This window comes from Cynocephalus volans, chromosome 5 (assembly GCF_027409185.1).
Source record: "Cynocephalus volans isolate mCynVol1 chromosome 5, mCynVol1.pri, whole genome shotgun sequence".
Classification (NCBI taxonomy): Eukaryota; Metazoa; Chordata; class Mammalia; order Dermoptera; family Cynocephalidae; genus Cynocephalus; species Cynocephalus volans.
In genome coordinates this window covers 126,784,186-126,807,053 of record NC_084464.1, presented here as the reverse complement: position 1 = coordinate 126,807,053, position 22,868 = coordinate 126,784,186, and the positions used below count along the sequence as shown (strand labels likewise).

Genomic DNA, 22,868 nt, shown 5'->3' with positions numbered 1-22,868 from the left:
TTGTTTCTATTTATTAATTAATTTGGGGGTTGATTTTTACTCAGTGAATTGCTTAGTATACACTATGTGAAGCAACTCAGCAAACAGTGCTTCTCGATTCTTTGGAGGGGCTTATGAATCATACTGCTAATATTGTTAGTTATTAATAATAAATAATTTAACCTAACACTTCATGAGTGTCTGTTTTGAGATAAGAATTGCACTGTGTGTATGAGGATCAACAACACATTTTAGACTGTGGTAATGAGTGATGTAATCACCCCAAATCCTTTCTGAAAATGACGGGGCCTATAAATGCCACAAAGATGCCTAGATATGTTCACAGAGCACTGGGCATGAAACGCCTGTGCCAGAGCTCTTCAATGTAACTCTACAGAAGCTTGGAGAAGATGCGGCATTCCAAAAGAAACACAAGGGAAGGGTCAGGTCTTGCTGCTTGCCTTATACAGTGCCTGATATGGCATACAAATAACGAGCATAAAATAAGTACACATTAGGAAAACACAACCAGGCAATGGCAACAGCACTTAATATCTTCTTAGAAGTCAAGGAGATGCTAAACACCAACGTCAAGGGTTCAGATCCCTGTACTGGCCAGCCACCAAAAAGTAAATTAAATAAATAACATAAAATAAGTCAAAGAGAATACTCCTCAACATTGCTATTTCATGAGTTAAAACAGATCTGTAACTGAGTACTCACTTTGTGCCAAGCCTAGGATAAATAAGATATAACTCCTGGCCTCTAGGAGCTCATGGTGCAGTGGGAGAGATGAGTACATGACATACAGAGCGGAGTTGTAGTAACAGACACATGAATCAAGGCATGAGGTAGACATTAAAATAACAATCACATCAATGAATCAATAATGTTAAACTGAGACAAATTATATAAAGGAACAAGATTCTGTAAGAGTGTAAAATGAAGTGATGTGGCATAGACTTACTGGATTATCACAGAAGGTAGGAATGAATGTGGAGAATAAAGGAAGAAGCTGGCTAACTGCCCCCCCCCCCAACAAAAAAAAGAGAGAGAGAGAGTAAAGGAAGAAGATGTCAAGGATAAGGGTCTGGTTTATGCATGTATGGATGATGGAGCCATTTATTCTTGAAAAACAAGCATAGAGGATGAAGTAGACATGTAGAGTAGGAGACTAAATATACGGCTTTAGAACTCAGAAAGGATGTCAGAGATGGAGGCTTAAAATTGGTAGTCACTGCCATATCAAAGGTAATCCATCAGTTTGTTTGGAGGTTCTAGCAGGGGAACACAGCTACTAGTACACCCTTGACCTCAAAACAGTCCTCATCTATCAAGGAAGGTTCTCCTTTTAAAATCACCTTCCAGGGGGATGCAAATGGAGGGGTAAGAGAAGAAGGGGATACCTGCCTAGCCAGCCTGATCAGCTTAATCAATGCTGGCGATCAATGGGGTGACAGATGGTGCAGCCAGGTCACCCTCACATCCTCAAGTCATTGGTTTGCACGAGATTGGCAGGGGGAGAAAAATTGGAGGGAAAAGAAATGACCCAGAACAGGTCTTCAGAAGGTTCATTACTTAATGAGCACACAAGAGGAATGCAGCTAAAGGTCAGGATGTGTAGTCTCTATGTGTGTGTGTGTGTGGGGGGGGCGCACTATGTAAACCTACCAGTATTAACAGACATTTGCACCACCTTGTCTATACTTACAGTGTATTCCACAGTACCAAGGGGCTTCTGAACCACCATCTTCTTCTCCTTTTTATCATGTGTTTTGTTTTGATTGTCATCTGGAGAAGAAATTGTATGTAGATAAATCATTTCATTTTCAGGAATTGAAGAGAGGGTAAGTCTACAGTATATGAAAACTTACTTTCAAATTGACTTAAAAATAAAGACCCTAATATAAAAAATGGACTAAGGGTACAAACAGATCATACTCATAGAAGCATACTATTCATCAATGAACACATGAACAATTAATGTTAACTGTAATTAAATAACACAAGTAAAAACAATGAGGCAATATTTTACAGTTAATAGTTTAAATGATAATGTGTAATGATGGTGAAGAGTAAAATCAGTGTTGTTATGATATAAATGATATATAATGTGAATCAGTGCAGCCCTTTTAGAAAATGATTTAGTAATATGTAGAAATAGACATAAAAATGTTCATTCTCTGGCTCAGTAATAATTCTCCTAGGAATTTATCCTAAGGACAAATTCAAAAGAAGAAAAATACTGTCGCAACATATGGTCATTGTACTAATATTTATAATAATAAACACTTGGAAAGACCTGTATGTACAAAAACATATTAAGTTGGACCACAGATTTGCTAGTTTAGAGGTCAAAAATGGTCAACCATTGGCAGCTATAAGATGATTCAACATAATTGTTGGTTAATAGATCCTGATATGTTAATTCAGAAATGAAAAACCACAGAGATATATTGCAGTGGATAAAAATTTAAGTGACAAAAAGAATATAAAATTGAATTAACCATGAAAACTGGAGCAACTTGTATGTGTTCTGAAAAATACAAGTCAAAATCACGTATCATTTGACTCCTATTAGACTGGTGAAAAAGAATAACAAAAATTCTAATGTTATAATGTTAATAATTCTAACTATTATTCTATAATTATTCTAATGTTAATTCTAATGTTAGGGTAATTCTAATGTTGTTAGAAATATGAATCGCTACTAGGAATGTAAATGGTTCAGTCATTCCAGCAAATTAAGTACATGCAGCTCATATGACCCAGCAATTTAACTCACAGACATACATCCTCTCCCAGGAGGTATACACTTTATCTATAATGTAAGTGACCTACTCAATATGATCATCACAGTGTCATCTCAGGCAGTGGGAAATGGAGGGTAAGAAGGATGTGGTAGATACGCACTGGGATTCCAGGCAGTAATTAGAAATAACAAGCCAGGGGCCGAGCCCGTGGCGCACTCGGGAGAGTGCGGTGCTGGGAGTGCAGCGACGCTCCCGCCACGGGTTCGGATCCTATATAGGAATGGCCGGTGCACTCACTGGCTGAGTGCCGGTCATGAAAAAGACAAAAAAAAAAAAAAAAGAAATAACAAGCCAGAAGTATACACAACAAAAGTTTACATCAAAAGAAAGAGAATGGAATGTACAGAACAATATCATTTATGTACATTTAAACAGATGGACACAAAACAACCACAAACATTTTTCAAGGGCCCAGAAAAATAAAAGCCTATATACACCGAACCCAAGAGGATGATGTGGAGTGGGTAGAGAAATGGAAGTGGAGAATGAGAATAAAAGGGAATTAATGAATAAAAACAAGGAGCCCAGCTCTAACTAGTTATGACATGCTGTGATCTGAGAAGTGTGATTATCTCAGCCCTCTATATCTGAGGTCCTATAAACACACACACATAACACAGAAATGTATCAACAATATCATTTCATCTACATAACAAATATGGTGATACTGGATGAGAACTGGATGGTAACACAGAAACATGAAAATAGTTAATTCACATGGATTTATCTGACTTTTAAATATTTCCTTTTAAAACTAAAAACCAAGAGGGAAAAATATATTTAAATAGAAGCTCCTGTTAAGAGTCCTCTTCTAGTCATTGGTATGTTCAAATCAGATCCATTTATAAAACCAGAGACCTTGACGTGTTTGATTGCGGGTGACACACCTGTCAAAGCCACAAATTGAACACTGTGTTTTACAGTTAGCTCAATATAAAAAGCTTGAGAACTGGCAAATTTGAAGGACCTAATTCAATTATCTTCATATCATTACAGCACAAGGTAAGGTTTCATATTGCTTCACAAGTATTTTTTTTTGCAGGAGTTGGTAAAGATGGCCAACTACGTGTCTCAATGAGTGATACTCTCTGTCTTACCCAGACGGGTTCTGCAGCACACAGTCCACACAGCACTGGAGAGAGCTAGAAAGAGACTTGCCATGGGCAAGGACAGCTCTGAGGTACTTCAGGATGGGGCTCGAACTCCAGTATTTTAGGAGAGGACCCATGACTATCCCCAAGGGTGCAATTGTCTCCTAAGTGACACAACACCTCCACTTCCAGCTTCAGACCTCCTCACAGCCCTTTGTACCTACCCAAATTCTGACCCTCCCCCCAGCTTACAGGAACCTGAGGAAAATGCTATAAAAGTATCTACTGCCAGAGGGGAAAGGTGGCCAGGTGTTCCTCAGAAGCCATTTAGAGCAAAGCAACTGAACCTCCTACCTGCCCCACTGCTGAAATCAAGTCTTCAGAGCTGGTTTTTCCCAGTTGAATAAGGAAGTACCTGTAGTAAAATTGATAAAAATCCTAGAGGAATGAAACTTAGGCCCTTCGGCCTAACCTATCTTACTCTGCATTAAGTCCTGGAGTTGAGAGCTGAAATGGGCAGCAGGAATAGGGTACCTGTGTCAACCTCAACCCAGGTGGATCTTGGTGTCCTGTCCACAAGTCCTGCCACTTTCCTTCCCACCTCATAAGAGGGCCAGGAGGGTATGAAACACAAGGCTTTTGGCTCCTGCATCTGAGATGATCCCAGATACAAGTTTACTGAAAGACGACTCCTTTTTCTCCACACACTAGGGCAAAAGAAGGTGATATCCACCAGTATGTCTGGGGCCTAGGGGGACATGAAGTCCCGATGTGACAGAATCCTTTGTAGTAGTTATCTGTGAAGTCTCGGGTGAGGTTATGACTGCCATGAGAAAACATTTAAAGAAGAGGTCTGAGATTTGAGGACAGAACCTAAGGAAGGCTTAGACTGGGGGAATGAAAACAAGTGTGGTTGATATAAGGGGGGAAAATCAACTAGAGGAACGGGAAAATGAATGTAATGTCACAGAGATCATGGAAAAAGTTAAAAGGAGGTGGTGCTGACACTGTCAAATGCTGCCAAGAGATGGAAACCTGGAAATGGATAACTAGGTCACAGAGTTCCTGCAAGTGTAGGAAGCTCAAGACACATGGTGTTAACCCTATCAGGAGCAGGGGTAAGGTCATCTGCTAAAATGTAAGGGGGTGAAGAAAGGATTGGGAGAATAAGGGGCAGTGAAAATTGGAAGAGTTACTATGGCAAAGATATGGTTTCAATAATATGAGCATTAAGAAGCAACACAACAGTACGGGATCACCCAGGGGTGGGGTCTCGACACCAGGGTGACAGGCCAAGTAAGGAGTAAGCAAATACACTGCTGAAATGGCCACCTGTGGGGCTTAAGACACACAGAGCAGGGTGGCTGAAGCTAGACCAGTGGTGGGTGAAGGGCAGTAAGATGTTGGAGGAGTTAGGACAATGGCAGGATGAATTAGTTTCCTGTTGCTGCTGTAACAAATTACCACAAGTTTAGTGGCTCAACATTAAAAATAAACACAGATTCATTATCTTACAGTTCCTTAGGTTAGAAGTCTGACATAGTGGCTGGCTGATTAGCTCAGATGGTTAGAGTGCTGTGTTATAACACCAGGGTCAAGTTTTCGGATCCCAGTATTGTCCAGCCACCAAAAACAACGATTACAAAAGCCTGACCTGGGTCTCACTGCTTTCCTCTGGAAGGTCTAGGGGAGGGTCAGTGTCCTTGCCTTTTCTAAGTCCTAAGAAATGGGCTACTTTCCTTAGTTCAAGGTTTCTTTCTCCACCTGCAAACGCAGCAATGCTGGCAAGTTCTTCTCACACTGTTTTTCTAGTTTTCTCTCTTCTACTTTCCTCTTTCACTTTTAAGGACCCTTGCTATTAGACTGGGCCCGCCTTGACAATCCAGACAGATCTCCTTAATGTCAGCTGGTTAGCAAACTTAATTCCAGCTACAGCTTTAATTTACCTTGCCATGTAACCTAACAGGTTTGGGAAAAGAGGACACGGACATCTTTGGGGCCGGGGGTGGGGGTGGGGGGGGCGGATACTATTCTGCCTACCACAGATGGAGAACAGATTTATAAGAAAAGACAACAAAAAGAGGTTGAGATCCAAAGGGGATTGTTGAGGATTCAGGTAGTGCTGTCAGATGTGGCCAGTGAGTACGCTAGTAGGGAAGATAGTGGGCTGTTAAGAAATGCAGCGCTAGTTAAATATTCTGGTTCTGGAAAAACAACAACAACAACAACAAAAAACCCAGCACAAATGAACCAATACCAATGTCCTTCAAACCTGAGCATCTGGCTCCTGTCACACCAGTGGGGACCAGGTGAATTTAGAACTGTGGACAGTAATAATGATTGTACTTGAATAATGATTGTATAATATTGTACTTGAAAACAGGAACAAAACAGACACCTGTGAATTCCCTGGATTCTGATTCCGTAATTTCTATATACATACAGAAGGACAGAAAAGACAGGAGGTAGCCTTTTTTTCTGTTACTATCAATTATCTGAACAAGCACAAACAGAACTTTAGAAAATTATCAGGTTTTCAGATTATATAAGGACCAACTCTGCTCTGGTCTTTCACTTACTGAGCATGTGTGTCCTTTCATCCCTGGCTCCCCTTGAACAATCGATTCTCTCCCCTTCATCTATCTCTGCCATAAGAATGTGGTTCATGAGTCTGACAGCACAGTACCCTCAACATCTCATCTAAAGAGGGAGGATGGTTTCCATGGCATCCAAATGAGCGCGGTCCAGAGAGGCAAAAGTTTTCTGTGTCTCTCCAGATCTTTCTAAGAAAGAGGTACACTGATTTATGAATTGGAGAATCTGTTTCCAATGACAGGCATGTCCTTATACTGAAAACTGATGTATTCAGCCATGATGACATTATGAAATTTAATCATAAAAATATCAAGACATTTATCATAAAACCAAGGTCATGCGCCATCTCCCTTATGTCACCAAACACCTTTCTGACTATAATTTGGTCTAGGGGTCAAAATGAGCAGAGTCCAACTAGCAATCCTGATATATTTTCATAGCTGTGTGATGTTAAGCAAGTTATGTGAAATCTTTGTGTATCAATTTCCTCATCTGTAAGATGAACTGTCTCATAATGTTGTCAAGAAAATTAGTGAATAGTGTTACTCTTGGAGGCTGGCATAGAGTACGTGCTTAACAAACACTATTATTAGTAGTAGTGCAGTCAGCATAAGTAAATAACAATTTGAATACAGCAGTGTTAAAAGAATTATAAATCATGAGCAAAAAGGTTCATTCCAGAAATGCAGCAGTGATAGAGTATTAATATGATCGATTATTATAAATTACTTAAAGGAGAAAAACCATATCTGATCACTTTGATACAGCCCCCCAAAACCCCCCCCAAAAACAAAAAAACCTCATTTCAATCCAACTGTTGGAAAACTAAGAATAGAATGAACTTCTTCAGCACAATGAAGAATTTTTAGTTACTCTTTGATATTCATTAGAAATATGCTTCTGAAAAAGCAATGCAATCCTCATGAGTATTATATCAAAAGCAATTTCCCCATAAGAATAAAAACTGAATGACTTCATGATATCACCTCCAGGTCTGTGATCACTGGCTAATTACCTAAAGTCAGCCTGAACTAAGGCACTGCTAAGGCTCCTGCCTCCAGCTTTATGGAAAAAAGACTCCACATGAACAGTGGGACAGATACCCATAGGCACTGTGCAAGCTCCATCCCATTCCTTCTATTCCGGTTTTGCTGCAGAAGGCAAGTGACTAAGAGCAATTCCAGCAAAGCTTTTAAGGCTTCTGGACATGGTATTTACCCCTATACTAAATTATAATAAAAAAGCTAACCTAATGTGATGTGAGCCAAACTACGAGTATTTAAGGTCATAAAGAAAAAACTCTGTAATGGAGATGAAAGCAGAAACACTACAAACATAATGGAGACAGTCTGGAAACCCCATTATGGACAAAGAGGGAATCCCTTCTGTCTGTTGGAGGCCACCTTTCACAGCACTCCAAGATAACAGCTGAGCTCTAATGTACTAAAGGCACCCATGTGCTCATCAATGGTCTCCTGAGAGGTTAAGCACTGTTCTAAACTCTCCTAAAGCATACCTGTGTAAACTGAGATGAGCCCTTATATCCTATATTCTTTGATTCTTTGAGATCTAAACTATCAGAATAGTCATCACTTCTGAAAAGAAGAGCAATGCTATTATGTTTGTGGCTTGACCTATTTATGTTTGTAAATTTATCAAAATAACAAAACCAGCTTTCTGAACTTGCTTTGTGAAATAAAGACAAATGACATAGATGAAATCTTCACACATGTGGTTAAAAACAAAAAACAAAACAAAACAAAATACTTAATAAAAAGTAATCTGTGTATGGAAAAGTGTTAGGGTTGCCACTGTGGGAAATAACTCTGTAGTGGTTACTTTCATGTTGTCCTAAAAACCAAAAATGTATAGCAAAGAAAAAGTAGAGAATTTCATTTGTTATTTTTTTCTTGCTAAGTTTCTTTTGAAGTCAAGAGGGGAAACTATGATTTGAAATGATTAATATTGATATTACAGAGTTATTATTGAAAAGCTAAATTCATTCTTCACACTGCAAAGGTTATTCTTAAATAAATCTTTGACTATGATCTTCTCAAAACTACCCATACTCCTAATTTAAGCCTCTTGGGTTTGTAATAATGACTTCCCAAGTAAAATTCTCTTAAAATTTCTACTTTACTATCCAGGATTCTTAGTATTAACCTTTTACATTAAAACATTACATAATAATAATAATAATAATAATAAATTTTATTCCAATTCAGGTTTGCCTCCTTTATTTATAAAATTTCTTCATCTCTTTCCAGTCTTAGGCTGGCATAGCAATATTCAATTGAAGAACTTCTCTATAATGAAATGTTTTCCACATTTGTAAAATTCCCATTCCTATCTCCATGTTCTTAGAATCAAAGATGTGCAATTATTCTAAGGTTAAGTATAACGAATTCCTTAAATATAAAAGTATCTTGTGATATAATTCATGACAATTCATACCTTTTAATACTGTAGTACAGACCATACATCTCTTGATACTTTTACAAACATTACAACATACTTCTGTCAAATTTAACTACTAAGACACTTAATGCAAAATACATTAAGACACATTATTACCAAACAATTCCTTAAGAGTTTATGTAAATAAACAGAAATGGAAAAAAAAGAGACCTACATATTAGCAAATACAAATGCAACTACAGAAGGGTTGAGTTCACTTATTCTAGAAGCTTCTTTTTTGATGCTTAGTGTGTGTGCCAGGTACTGCACTAGTTGTTGGATCCACATTTATCTGATGCTATCTTTCTCAACACAATTACTCCACTTCCTTTCTCCTACTCCCCTCTCAAAAGCAAAACAAAACATTTTTAGAATCAGCAACATGTTGTTACAATGGGGCAATTCTAGTGACTCAATCTTTCCAGAACATCTTTTACCAGTATCTTAACTATTCTTTTAAGTGTCAGGAGATAGCAATGAATTATGACCCTAGGCTTAAGTGAGGCACAGATAAATCTAATTCAACAAGTAAAAACATTATTTTGTCAAAATATGCTTCTTCAGATCAGGCAGGTCACGTACAGGTGAGGAATAAATACCAACAGAAAGTGATTACTTTCTTATATATTGTTTGTTGAACTTTATATTTGTCCAACATTCTTTTTGCAAAGCCCTTGCTTTTACTCTATTATATGAAGATTTCTAAATTTTTTTCTTGTTAAAAGTAACTATATAGTGTGTCATGTGCCGGAAAAAAAAAAAAATTAAAAAAGAAGAAAACGAATTTCCTGGCAACTTCTGTTCCAGAGAAAACAACTATCAACATAATGTTATATATCCTCCTAGTCTTTTTTTTCCTATTCATATGTTATCATTTGCTGTCCACTAACTTTTCGTTTTTAGTCTTTGTGTTCCTTGAATTACATTTTTTACACATATAGATTCACCTCATACCTGTAAATAGCAATTTACAAGCCTTTCACCTGAAATCTGGGTTCCTCTAAACGAATTCATTTGATACTTCAGAAACACCTCCAAACACAAATTCATTATCTTCTAAAGTTTCCTAGTTTGTCAATTCTTGACTTTGTTGTTTTTCTCTCTGACACACTATAATGATAACCAAATACTGCTGTTTCTACAAGAAAAATCTCTCCTCAGTGTACCCTTACTCCTCAGCCCCAGTCTCAGGCCAGCACAGAGTGAATGAGTTCCTCCAACAACGCCCTGTTGAGTACAGAATAAAGTACAAATCCTTGGTGGGCCAACAAGATCTTCCCATTTTGTGTCTCTTTCCCCCGGAGGAGAGCCACCAAAAGAATCTTGAACTGAATGTGAGATAACCTTTGATGTGAGGTCTGAGGCTCCACCTAGTGGCACAGAACATCATCCTAGACTGGGTTTCATGGGGATTTGCCAGACAGACCTTGCGAGATTAAGCAAACCTGCCAACATGGGAGTTTGCCAGCTACAGTCAGATGTGGAAAGGGCCAAGGAGCCCTGGAATTCAGTGGCCCACTGAGAGGTTCTATCTAAGCACTGGATTCTCCTGAAGAAATGCCCCAAACCTCCAAACTAGTTATTATCATTATCATTCTTGAGAGAAGATGACAAGCTGTAATAGTGTCTCTTTATTTATTGCTACCTAATAAAATCATAGGATAATTCTGACCCAACAACTACGCTGTCACCCATATCCTTCCAAAAGTTTCATGAGACTCAAAAAAATAAAAACAGAGTATTCATTCACCTATTTATTAATTGTTCCATTCAGTGCACATTTAAAGAACACCTGTAATGCTGCAGACACTATACAAAGCTAATACAGCAGGGTCTAAGTCATCCCAGCTTGTAAATAGGGAATGAGATAAATCCATGACAACAATGCAGAAAGGAAGTCTAACCTGGACAGGGATAGGGAAGTCCTTCCAGAAGAAATAATGACTGAGCTGATTTTGTGGAGTCAACTAAGATTTAGTCACCTACAGAGAAGGGTACTGTTTCAGACTCAGCGTTACACACGCAACAGAGTATATACCACATTAAAAAGCTATCCTAATGCAGTGAGAAATCATATGTAAAAGATGATGTGAATTTTAAGAGGAAGTTTATTAATCACAACCTCTTTCAATAGGTTGGCGGTTATAGCTTTTTATAAAATATTACAATGGCTTGAGATTAAGAGCATCCATTAAGCTATGTGATACATTATACAATCATCCTAGCCCACTGTAATAGCTACAAAGCACATACTTTCAGTTACAGATACCTCATGTGCCTCTGCTGGAGCAATGTCAGTGATGCAGCACTTATCACCACCTCAAGGGCAATCCATTTCATCTTTGCTGAGCACTGTTAGACATTTACATTAACCATCAAGACCAATATGTCTCCTCATAACTTTGGCATTAACTGGGACCAAGTTTAGGGCCTTCGACAACAAGTCTTATTGCTCTGCTACCACATTTCATATACTGTACTTGCAGAGTGTGCTCAGAGACCTCCCTCAGTTTTCTCTTCCTTTGCCTTGAAGTCTTGAGTATGCCACAATCCGGATGCCACTTCAAGTTCTGACTCCTGGTACTTTTTTACTTTTTATTTGCATTCTTTCTAGAACATACTCCAGGCCTGCATATGATAGAACAGTAGGCGGGAGAAGGATGATCCAAGTAAAGTTGGATATGACACTTCTGCTAGTGCAGTTTCAGATCAGTGGCTATTCTGAGAAGCTGTACAACACTGTGTACTCATTTTAAGATCCCCTTTAACTAAAATTCTCAAGTATACATATTTTTAACTGACAGATGCTCCTCCATTTTCTATTGCCTAGCTGATGCCAAAAAGTGCAGGCATTTCGATCAACACTTTTATGTATACATCTATATACAAGAAAAATAATATTTGTCATACAGAAAAAGTAACCACTCACCAGATAAATATTTATTAGTGCACAATACATGCGAGGCACTATGCTAGGTGCTGAGAGCACGAAGGTGAATAAGACACAATATTATTTCATTGTTATCCTTTTACACAAGATTATGTACACAGCTGGCCCTTGAACAATAACGGTTTGAACTGCACAGGTCCACTTACACGTGGATTTTTTCCAGTAAATACTGTAAATGTATTTTCTCTTCCTTATGATTTTCTTAATAACATGTTCTTTTCTCTAGTTCACTTTATTGTGAAAATACAGTATATAACACATATAACATACAAAATACGTGTTAACCGACTGTTTATACTATCAGTAAGGCTTTGGGTCAACAGTAGGCTATTATTAGTTAAGCTTTTGGGAAGTTGAAAGTCATATGTGGATTTTCAATTGTGTGAGGGGTCCATGCCCCTAATCCCTGCAATGTTCAATGGTCAATTATATAAATCAAGGGCTTGGGGCATGTAGTAGCTGCTCAATAAGCTGTTGTTTTCATTATGATGATGATCATTTACAAATTATAGTCTTTTAAAAATTATTACAGATTTTTAAAATAAGGATAACTTCAGTCGTGCCACCAGTACTCACCAGTACTATAATATCTCTTTAGTTCTGTACGCCTGATCTCCTTTAACTGATTATTTTTTCTCTTTTTTTTCTCATCAGTAACATATTCCTCTTCCACAGCAATGGTGCACTTGTCTTGTTCTAAAATGACCATACTAGCATCTTCTTTCCCAGTGTGAGTCCTCGCAGCTGTAGCTGAGGCTGTCTCTGCATGTTGTTTGGCTTGTTTTTTCTTTTTCAATCTACGAATGAAAAATAAAGGAAAAACACTGGAGAAATGATTTGCTAGTAGAAATCATATTAATTCCATGCTGTTGGGCTTTGAAAACTAATTAACTGATACAGAAAACACCTTCATTATAATATTGTTAATCAGATTTTTCTGTAACTTTTCCTTTCCTAATCATTTAAAAATTCTTATGTGAGACCTGTGGCCTTTCCTCAATTTTATATCCTCAGTACTATGTCTCAGAAAATTAATGGGAAATGCTCTAGGCTTAAAGAAAAATGAGATTCCTCGAGAGGGTGAAGGAAATAGAAATGTGTAAGCGAAAGCTAACTGTCTAGATCCTTTCTAAGCACAGGAAAGGAGCCATAATTAAAAATATATTTACATATGAGCAGAGTGCCACATATACGTAGAGGCCAAAGGCCTTGTTTTCAGAGTTTATACGCTGATAAGGCAAAAACATTCTCAAGAACGACACATCAGTTAATCACAGAGTGATACATCAAATTGGAAAATATTTTGAGTTACTGGATTTCAGTGAATTATGATAAACTTCATCTTTTATACATCTTTGACTGAGGAGTAAAGAATTGAAAGCATTGAATATATTAATGAATGCTATCGGTCAGCTATTATATTATTGTCTGGTTGGACACATCAATTTGACAGTCTCCCTGAGGGTTTGACCCTTAAGAGGGCTCTGACTTCAGGCTAGGGACTTAACTCCTTGAGACTCAGTTTTCCCACATATTAAATGGTGATAATTGTACTTCTGCAGCTATCTAACAGGGTCTTTTATTAGGATTAATTGAGATGATATATGTCAATACCTAACATAAAACAAACAGAAACAGAAATAGTAAAATATTTCCTAACAGAATCATATGATGACATGAGAACTAAGCATGGTAAGATACATGATCTGAGGATAAAGGTCCCATATTCCAACAAGATATTTCAGCCAGGCTATCATTCACCAAACACTGAGCAGCCTGGTTCTCAGATTTTCATTGGCTAATAAATGAGAGCAGAAAAACTAAACAAAAGCCATAGATGAATATACTCCCCATCTCTTAGTTTGGCTATCTTTTTATGTTCTCTTGTTAAAAAAGAAAAAAAAAATCATAAACGAAACAAAATTGGAGACTCATAAAAAGAGATTATTTTGAGTAAAGATGTTTGCATTTTCTATCCTCAGATTTTTAAGTTTTATTTTGTTTTTGTCTGTCCAGTGGAGCAACAGTTGCCAGTGGTACAGTCCCAGGGCAAGGATGAAATCAAGGGTTTTCTCTCAGTACCAGCTACGCAAATCCTGGCCCCACTGCCTGGGGGAGGACTTGTGAAAGTGCTAGTCTACCCTCAGATTTTAAATTTTTTTCTGGTAAAAGAGCAGGTGGCTCTTTGCAATATTGAGTCAGATAATGTTCTCAACAAAATAATTTCTCTCCCAATTGAGATTACTGTATGAGGCAGAAATTAATATGTAGTGATCTAGATACCATACAGAGATCATCTCTTTACACAGGGAGGTTTGCCTATGCAAAGGGCTGATCTCTTCATCCAAAATGCTGTCTATGGATGGGGCTGATCTCATTGTTGTGAAGTACTGGCTGATCGAAAACATGCTTGAGATAACCCCTGTGGTCCCCATCCAGAAGAGATTCCTTCTACAAGGAGAGAAAAGAGACGTCAACAATTAGTTCTATGTGGACTAAGACATGCTGCTTTTCAATCTTCTGAACTTTTCCACTTTAAGTTGATTCAAATGTCCTCATTTCACTGTCCCCACGATAATTAAACTCAATCAGATCTAGGGCATGTGTTTTGATGAACAGCAGCATTGTCTGGGGACATCTCATTACAGGCTGATTTTCACACATGGAAATAACAAAATGGGATATACACTGTTTTATTCATTTCCCCCCTTTTCCACACAGACCGTTATTGTCAACACAGATGCCAAATATAGTTGTTGTTTCAGGAAAAATGCTAGAAAATAGAAATACCAAACTTGCTTAACAGAAAACAAAGTACAATTTAATGCTTTAGAAATCCTGCAATAAGCTACATCTTTTGTTTGGACTAGAGTACTTATGAGAATTTCTTTCTCTGGGAGTTATCAATATAACTGGAACATTCTGATCTTGCAACTGGAAATCAGATGTGTTTCTGGAACCTCTTTGGGAAATCCTTCCTTCCAAGCAAAGAAATACACTTTTTAAACACCTTTTCCAAGGAGGAATAATGGCCAACCTGATGAATGTGATACAGTTAATATTCTTCAAATGTTTCTTTTCAGGGCTTTTATCTTTTAGGCCTTCTCTTTTGTTTTTCAAGTCATTGTTTATCATAGTAAGACATTCACACAATAGGAATTTGTTATCACTAAATTAAGGTAAACTGGGGGAAAAAAAGGTCTTAAAGAAAAATAAAACTCCCCTTATTTCATCTAAGCTTTTTTAATGACCCCAAATATACACTTATTTATATTGTGAACTTAAAAATACTTGGAACATCATCTTAAACAGATGAAAGATTAAAAAATAACGAAATATATTTACATTTGATTGCTGTATGAATAAACAAAACTCAAATTTTTATTTTGTTATGCTGCATTTGTCTTTCTTTAAAAAAGATCACAATTACATAAATGAAGTGTTTTTAATTTAACCCCCTCCCACTATAGTAACCAAGCCCTGTCATGTCTTCTAAATGTCTCCCTCTCAAATCCACCTTCTTTTCTTGATCTCTGCTCCCATTGATCGTGTCTGGCTTTTAATCATCTCTGTCTGAACTACTTTTTACCATATTTTTATTATTCTTTGTTTTATTATGAAAATAATACATTTTATACTAGAAAATTTTCAAAATGCAGAAAAGTAAAAAGAATAAGACAAATGCAATGTGAACACTAAGAAGCTATCACTGTTTGGGGGAGGTAGTGTGAAAACCAGAAGAAAAAGGAAATTACACCATTCAGACCTTCCCCAAAGGCTGAAGAATGAGGCAGAAGGGCTCTCAATGCCTTGACTCCAAACTTCTTATTTATACCTTTCTGTAATGGAATACTAAAGAGCTTTTTAATTCTGGAATCTATTGGCTTTTTTTTTTTTTTTTTTTTTTTTTTTTTTAATTTTATTTTGTCGATATACATTGTGGCTGATTATTGCTCCCCATCACCAAAACCTCCCTCCCTTCTCCCTCCCCCCCTCCCCCCCAACAATGTCCTTTCTGTTTGCTTGTCGTATCAACTTCAAATAATTGTAGTTGTTATATCTTCTTCCCCCCCCCGTTTGTGTGTGTGTGTGTGTGTGTGTGAATTTATTTATTTTATTTATTTTTTTTTTAGTTTCACTGCATTTATTCTTTTTTTTATTTTTTTTTATTTTTTATTTTTTTATTTTTTATTTTTTTTAATTTTATTTTGTCGATATACATTGTGGCTGATTATTGCTCCCCATCACCAAAACCTCCCTCCCTTCTCCCTCCCCCCTCCCCCCCAACAATGTCCTTTCTGTTTGCTTGTCGTATCAACTTCAAATAATTGTGGTTGTTATATCTTCTTCCCCCCCCCGGTTTGTGTGTGTGTGTGTGTGTGTGTGTGAATTTATATATTAATTCTTAGCTCCCACCAATAAGTGAGAACATGTGGTATTTCTCTTTCTGTGCCTGACTTGTTTCACTTAATATAATTCTCTCTATTGGCTTTTTTACATTAAAACAGCGAGGGCACTTGCAGGATACCTACTACACACATACCTACTACTGTCCGAGCCCAGAGTCAGCAGACTGAAGAAATCAATAAGGTGATACTACTAAAGAAATCATTTTTAGTAGTTAAATGAAAACTGTTTTTCCTCTGAAGCTTTTTCCTTTACTAAAGGAAATGAGTTCAGGGCACTGGCAGGAATCAAAGCCAGGGCCTGGATGGAGCAAGATCCTTTCTGCAGAGATTTCTTCCCTTGCTTGCTGACACCTAGGGGAATACAACAGGAAAAGGCGCCAAATGATGAGGCTTGCATTAGCGCTCAGAGAGAAAGCTTCACGCAGGCAGGGGTTTGTTCTTTTACGGGCTGTGCTCCCACATTAGGTACTCAATAAATGTTTCTTAAATGAATGAATGGATAATGAGTCTCTATGTCCCGTGTTGGTTGAGATCTGTCCTACAAACATGCCATTTCACAGCTTTGTGATTAGCAGCATGCTCTCAAAAATAAACTCCCACCTCCTTATTTAGATAATTGACTTAAAAAGAAAATATATAAGCTACATAAAATTTAAAATGCATTAAACTATAGACTTCTTTAATTAATATTAAATTAGTGGTTCTATATGACTCTGCAAAAAATACGACTGACATAAATATTTAGCATGGCACTGTCCAATAGGGTAGTCAGTAGCCAGTCACTTATGGTTATTAAATTTAATCAAATTAAATAAAAATTTTAAATTCAGTTCTTTAGTTGTAAGAAACACATTTCAAGAGCTCAACAGACTCATATGCTAGCAGGTACTTTATTGGACATACATACAGAACACTTCTTTCTTCACAGAAAGTACTGTACAATACTGATGCAGAGCTATAGTTAGCCCTATTAGCAAGAGATTAGAGGGAAGGGTGAAGATAGAACTAATATTTAAAACTTAATGAGTATATGCTTGTGTCCACAAGGGTACACAAAAACAATGGTAAAATCAGTTTCCAGAAAAAGAAAGTTATTAGCTGGGAGTGGGGTGGGAAGCATGGGGAGAAAAAGAAAAATTACTTTTCATTGTGTTCGCTTTTGCACCTTTTAAATTTTATACCATGTACAATAAGTATTCAAAATTTTTTTTAAGTATTTAGTCTTTGAAGTCTCCCTACTATAAGAATAATTTAACACATAAATATTGTCAATATTTAAAAATGTTTACTTTTTCTGAGATTGTTATGAAAAGCTTGAAAGAGTTTTCTTCAAACAATAACTGCCAAGTTCACTAGGGAACCAGGAACCAGGCACCACGCTATGTACTGTACAAATCTTATCCTATTCTCACAAAAGCCCAGTGAGGTAGGCAATTTTATCTCTATTTTACAGATAAGAAAAAGAAGACTGAAAAAAACTAGGACCATTTCCCAAGGTCACAGCACAGAGTTTAGTCGTGGAGTAGGAATTCACAAACCTAGGTTAGAGCTAATTGCCGCAGGGCCTCCCAGGATCACCCCTTCTAAAAGTGTTGTATGGTTTATATGCATATCTTGACTTTAAAATAAAATCCACCACACTTTGGGCATTTTATGATCTATCTGGGGGATAATGGCCTGATAATCTAGTGGGCTTCAATAGAGCACACACTCTCAGGAAGCCGTGAACTCAGGCATAGTTCCGGGCTTGGCTCTCTCTGTAATCAGCTCTGTGACCGTCTCTGGAAATATGATAAACTCTCTGGGACTTCTAAGTAAACAAAAGCAAGAGGATGACATGATTTTCAAGGTCCTGTTTGGCTCTAACAAATTACACTTGGCTGAGAAGATTAGGAAATGTGCCAAAGCTGTTTGGATATCTAAAAAAAATTTTTTTAACATCCAAACTAAACATTTCCACGAGTCTTGCACTTTCCTATGTTTTCCTGTACGTGCCATTTTCCTTCCACTGCAGAGCCTCCAGCCCAGGGGAAGTCCATGGGTCAGGACAGAACACCATTCATATACAAAGGCTGTCAAAAAAAAAACCCCAAACCAAAACAAAACCAACAACAAAACCCCAATGCTCTACAATTTGGGGCTAATAGCTCCAGGAAGAAAAGTAGGAAATGTTAAAATTGACCGACCTTGAGGGCAGTATAGTCCTCTTTAGTACAAATTTCTCCTTAAAATTGCCTCTGTACGGAAATAGAGTTCTAACATAAAAGATGTAAATATAATATTTCATGAAAAAAGTTTTAGAATAACATTATACTATGACTCCACTTGTGGAAAAAACAAATAAAAAATAAAGCAAAACCAACAACTATATACATGTAGATATATATGTATACAGGTTTGGTGGATGTATGGGAAAATGGTTGGAGAAGGGAAGAACGTTCATTTTTTTTGGCAGCTGACCGGTACTGGGAGCCAAACCCTTGACCTTGGTGTTATCAGCACCTTGCTCCAACCAAGTGAGCTAACCAGCCAGCCCTGTTGACTTTACTTTTTTGATTCTCAAAATTTTTTATTGAGCTATTACGTTTTGCTTCAGTTGACTTACTTTACATTTATACCACTTGGTGGTGTTAAATTTTTTGAACAGCAAGAATGTATAACTTTTGTTATTATAAGGCCAATAAATAACCACAATAAAAATGAAATATTTGCAGCTCTGGCAACATTTTGCTAAATCTCATTCAGTGGTTTATTCTTGCTCCTGAATCCAGCTATTGCAGTGAACTCCTGGACTGCAAGCAAACATGTCTTTTTTTTTTTTTTTTTTTTTAAATCAGATAGAGCTGGTCTATCTCCCTCAGGAGACCTTCTCTTGGTTCTGGTACTGGTTCTTGGCTATTCTGGCTGCAACCCTGTCATTGTACTGTCTGACCTTCAGAGTCTAGGCTGTTTTTTCCTGACTTTTGCTACCTCCAGACTCGGGGAAATGGGTACTACAATGGAATGAGCTCAGCCTTTAGGAAGAAATATTTGTGTCTGAATTCTCTTTTGTTCCTTGGGTGTGCATCCTTGTGCAAGTTACTATATCTAAGCCTCAGGTTCTTTGTCCTTGAAATAAAAATAATAGCCTTACAGATGGGTTTTTGTGATGATTAAATACTACACAGAAAATTACTTTACTATTAAACACAACCTGTGCTTGGTTCACAATAAGAGCACAATAACCAGAAGTTACTAATTTGTTGTGCTGCTGCTATTTTTACTTGAGGATTTCTAAGGATCCAAGTAAAGGAGAGAACAAATGAATATAAAACACAACAAAGAAGGTATCTGAAAAATCCCAGATATTAATATACATTCACATTCTTTTTCTCACTGTACATAAATATTTATTTTATTTAACATTGCTATGACTAAGTCACCAGTACAAAGCTATTTATCACTTCTAGAAGAACATCACTTCTTGTATTCCATTTCATTTTGTGATTTTATAGAGAGTCAGTTTTCAGTTGCTACTGCTTTGATATTATATTTACTGGTTTTCATCCACAGTAACCAACTCATACCTCTCAGAGCCCTTGTTCTTTTGTTATAATGTCGGGGTGGTTTAGGCCTCAGAATCAGTCCTCAGAAAACAGTCTTTCTCTGTGAACTTCTCTTGCCCCCCTTTCACCTGCTCCTTTTTCTCCCTGAGGCAAGCTACAGAAACTAGAACCTCTCTTCCCCAAGGCGAGTCATAGAAACCAGAGCCCATTTTCCCCAAAGTCAGCCATAAAGACTAAATCTTCTCCCCATCCCTACCTTTCTGTCTTAGAGCTGGCCATAAAGAAATTCTCAGACATACCTTATCTGACTGTAGGTCATAAGACCCCCATTTCAGGAGAGGTTCTGCCCTATACCCAAGAGAAAGGAATGTTACACAGAGAGGCCAAGAAGAATCTGAACAAACAGGCCTTGCTGGGTTTCCCTGGGAACTCAGTCTGTTAGTGTTAGATCATACTCTTTTTGTCCCTAAAGAGGGAAGAGAGGCCATGGGAACCCCAATTTATAGCTGATTGGTCAGAAGCTCCAGAGGCCTAGACTTGTGACTGGCATCTGAAGTGGGGGCAGACTTGGGGACTGAGCCCTCATCCTGTGCAATCTGATGCTATCTCTAAGTAGATAATGTTGGAATTGAATTAGAGGACACCCAGCTGGTTTCCACTGCAGAATCTTCCTGCTTGCTAGCGGGGAGAAATCTCTACACATTTGGTCACAGAAGTCTGTCTTCTGTGTCGACGAGTGTGCTGTGAGAGCAGAGGAAAAACAGTTTGCTTTTCCTACTTAACTGCAAAACTCAAATAAAATCAAACTTAAAGGCAGTGGAAGAAAAATAATTAAACAACAACCAATAAATAGAATGCCAGTCAGGGGCAAGCCACAAAATGCAGTTTCCCTTTTCTAGGATTTCCCTGTGCTACTGAAACAGTGGTGTGGTCAGCAGATCTTAGGAGACTTTGGTAACCAAAACGCAGGTGCCAGAAATGGCTGCAAACAAATTCTCACTTTCTCAGAGGAGCCTTCGGGTGGGTTCATACGGAACATTTCAGAGAACCTTAGAAGTCGTTCCCAGGGCCAGGATTACAATGACACTGCTGCAAAGTGGATGCACACTGTGTTTGCCTTGTACTTATGGCACAAGACAGGCTTTTGTTGCACATGCAGGTTACCCCACGTGGAAGTCTGGCTCCCTTTTCTGAAAGTCAGGATGCTGAGTCACACCCTAAAAAAGTTATAGGACAACCAATTGTACAGACAATGGTAATATATGTCTCAGTTATAAACTGAGGACAGGAACCAGAAAAGGGAACTTGCTCCAGGATAAGAGAAGTGTGTTGTGCTAAGAATATCAGCAAAGTCCTGTAAATATAGCATTTAAATATTAGGAATTTTACTGCTTATCAACCAAGAATAAGCTGATCAACATAGCAACACAGAAGTTAATCAAAATCTGCAAATAGAAATGCTAAGAAGTGACAGAGCATTTGAAAGTTGTTTCTTCCTTTCTGCTTTACAATGGTATTATGCATGTGGCTTATTTAACATAATATAGTTAAACTAATTGGCTATATTAGTTCCCGGTGGTTGATCTAACAAATTATCACAAACTTTAAAAATCACACATTTATTCTCTTACAGTTCTGTAGCTCAGAGGTCTGAAACCGGTTTCACCAAGCTGAAATCAAGGTGTGGGCAGGGCCATGCTCCCCCAGAGGCTCTTTCCTTGCCTGCTTTGGTTTCTAGAGCTGCATTCCTTGTGGCCCCTTCCTCCATCTTCAAAGCCAGCAGGATGGCACCTGGCTTCCATGCACACCGCCTTCTTCTCTGCAGTTCAATCTCCCTCTGCCTCCCTCTTATATGGACAGTTGTGATTGCACACAGGACCCACCCACATAATCCAAAATAATCTCCCTATCTCAGCTTCCTTAATTCAACCACATCTGCAGGATCTCTTTTGCCATAAAAGATAACATTCTCCATTCCCTGGGATTAGGACCTGGATTTCTTCGAGGGTCATTATTCAGCCTACCACACTGGTTAATTTAACTTTTGTGTTATAAATAATTATAAACCAAGCATCATATCATTGTCGGACCTTAGTTTCCATGTCCAAATCATTATTATGTCTACACAATGTATTGTCTAAGCTGCTTGAAAAAGATCACTGCTGGCAGTGACTGTCAATAAACATATTTCTAAGGAAAAACCAAAAAGCTTACTCACGACTACCCTGAAATCTCGTGCTGCAATGAGGATATTTCAGATATGAGCTTTCGTTTTATACTGGGTGACTCTAAAACAGCCGCTTGGAGTTGTGGGTATTCAAAGAAAAATGTTATTAGGAAGGATTTCTAAAGGGTTAAATCTCATTTTCTTATCTAATTACTTCAGTCTGCACTGAAATCATTATTTCAATGTTTATGATCATTCACGAAGCCAAGGAAGTCTTCCAAAAATTTTTTTCTTTTATTAGAGTGCCTTAGCATGCCCAGATTTTCTTTCTTTTTGTTTTTCTGGTCAGTTAATTTTTTAGGAATGTTTTTTATTGAAAATGAATTATATGCTCTGACTACCCAATAAATTTTAAAGAAAACAGCATTGGGATACATTTTAGAGACACACATATTTTACTATAACAGCAATATATTTCAGGGACACAATTCTTCTGGAGGAACTGAAAAAGTTTGCTTTCTTGAACCATTTTAGTGAAACAAGCAATTAAAGCATCGCTACCTTGAAAAATCTCAAGCAGAAATGCAATGTTGCCAGGGATTTTATTCTCAGATTTTAACCTTCCCTCCTGACAATTGCTTAAACTGTAGAAACATGGAGGAAAATAAAGGCTAAAAAAATACAATCCTGAAAATAATTAGCTTAGTATATAAATTAATGCCCTCCTGAAATCCTAATAAGTGAGGCATAAAGTTTATGATCAGCAGAAATGGCCTGCTAACAAAAACAATTATGAATGGCATCAAATTAGAGTATGTTCTAGCTGCACTTCTCTCCCTCTTCCAACTTTTACATATGTATT

At 37.6% G+C, this 22,868-nt stretch overlaps 1 protein-coding gene and 1 non-coding gene across 5 annotated transcripts in view; both read right to left on the bottom strand.

The window, feature by feature from the left end:
* Nucleotides 1-22,868, bottom strand: part of NCOA7 (nuclear receptor coactivator 7) — a 122,550-nt gene that overhangs the window by 52,352 nt on the left and 47,330 nt on the right. For 3 of the 4 annotated variants that reach the window (XM_063096512.1, XM_063096511.1, XM_063096513.1), the window contains 2 exons: nt 12,462-12,682; nt 1,691-1,770 (listed from right to left, as the gene is read on the bottom strand). In XM_063096512.1, the coding sequence (XP_062952582.1) occupies nt 1,691-1,770; nt 12,462-12,682 (301 nt within the window). The remainder of the gene's footprint in view (nt 1-1,690; nt 1,771-12,461; nt 12,683-22,868) is intronic. The other variant, XM_063096514.1, reaches the window with a different exon arrangement.
* LOC134379382 (small nucleolar RNA SNORA30/SNORA37 family) lies at nt 13,892-14,021 on the bottom strand. Its single transcript, XR_010023781.1, has one exon. It is a non-coding gene; the product is annotated as a small nucleolar RNA SNORA30/SNORA37 family (small nucleolar RNA).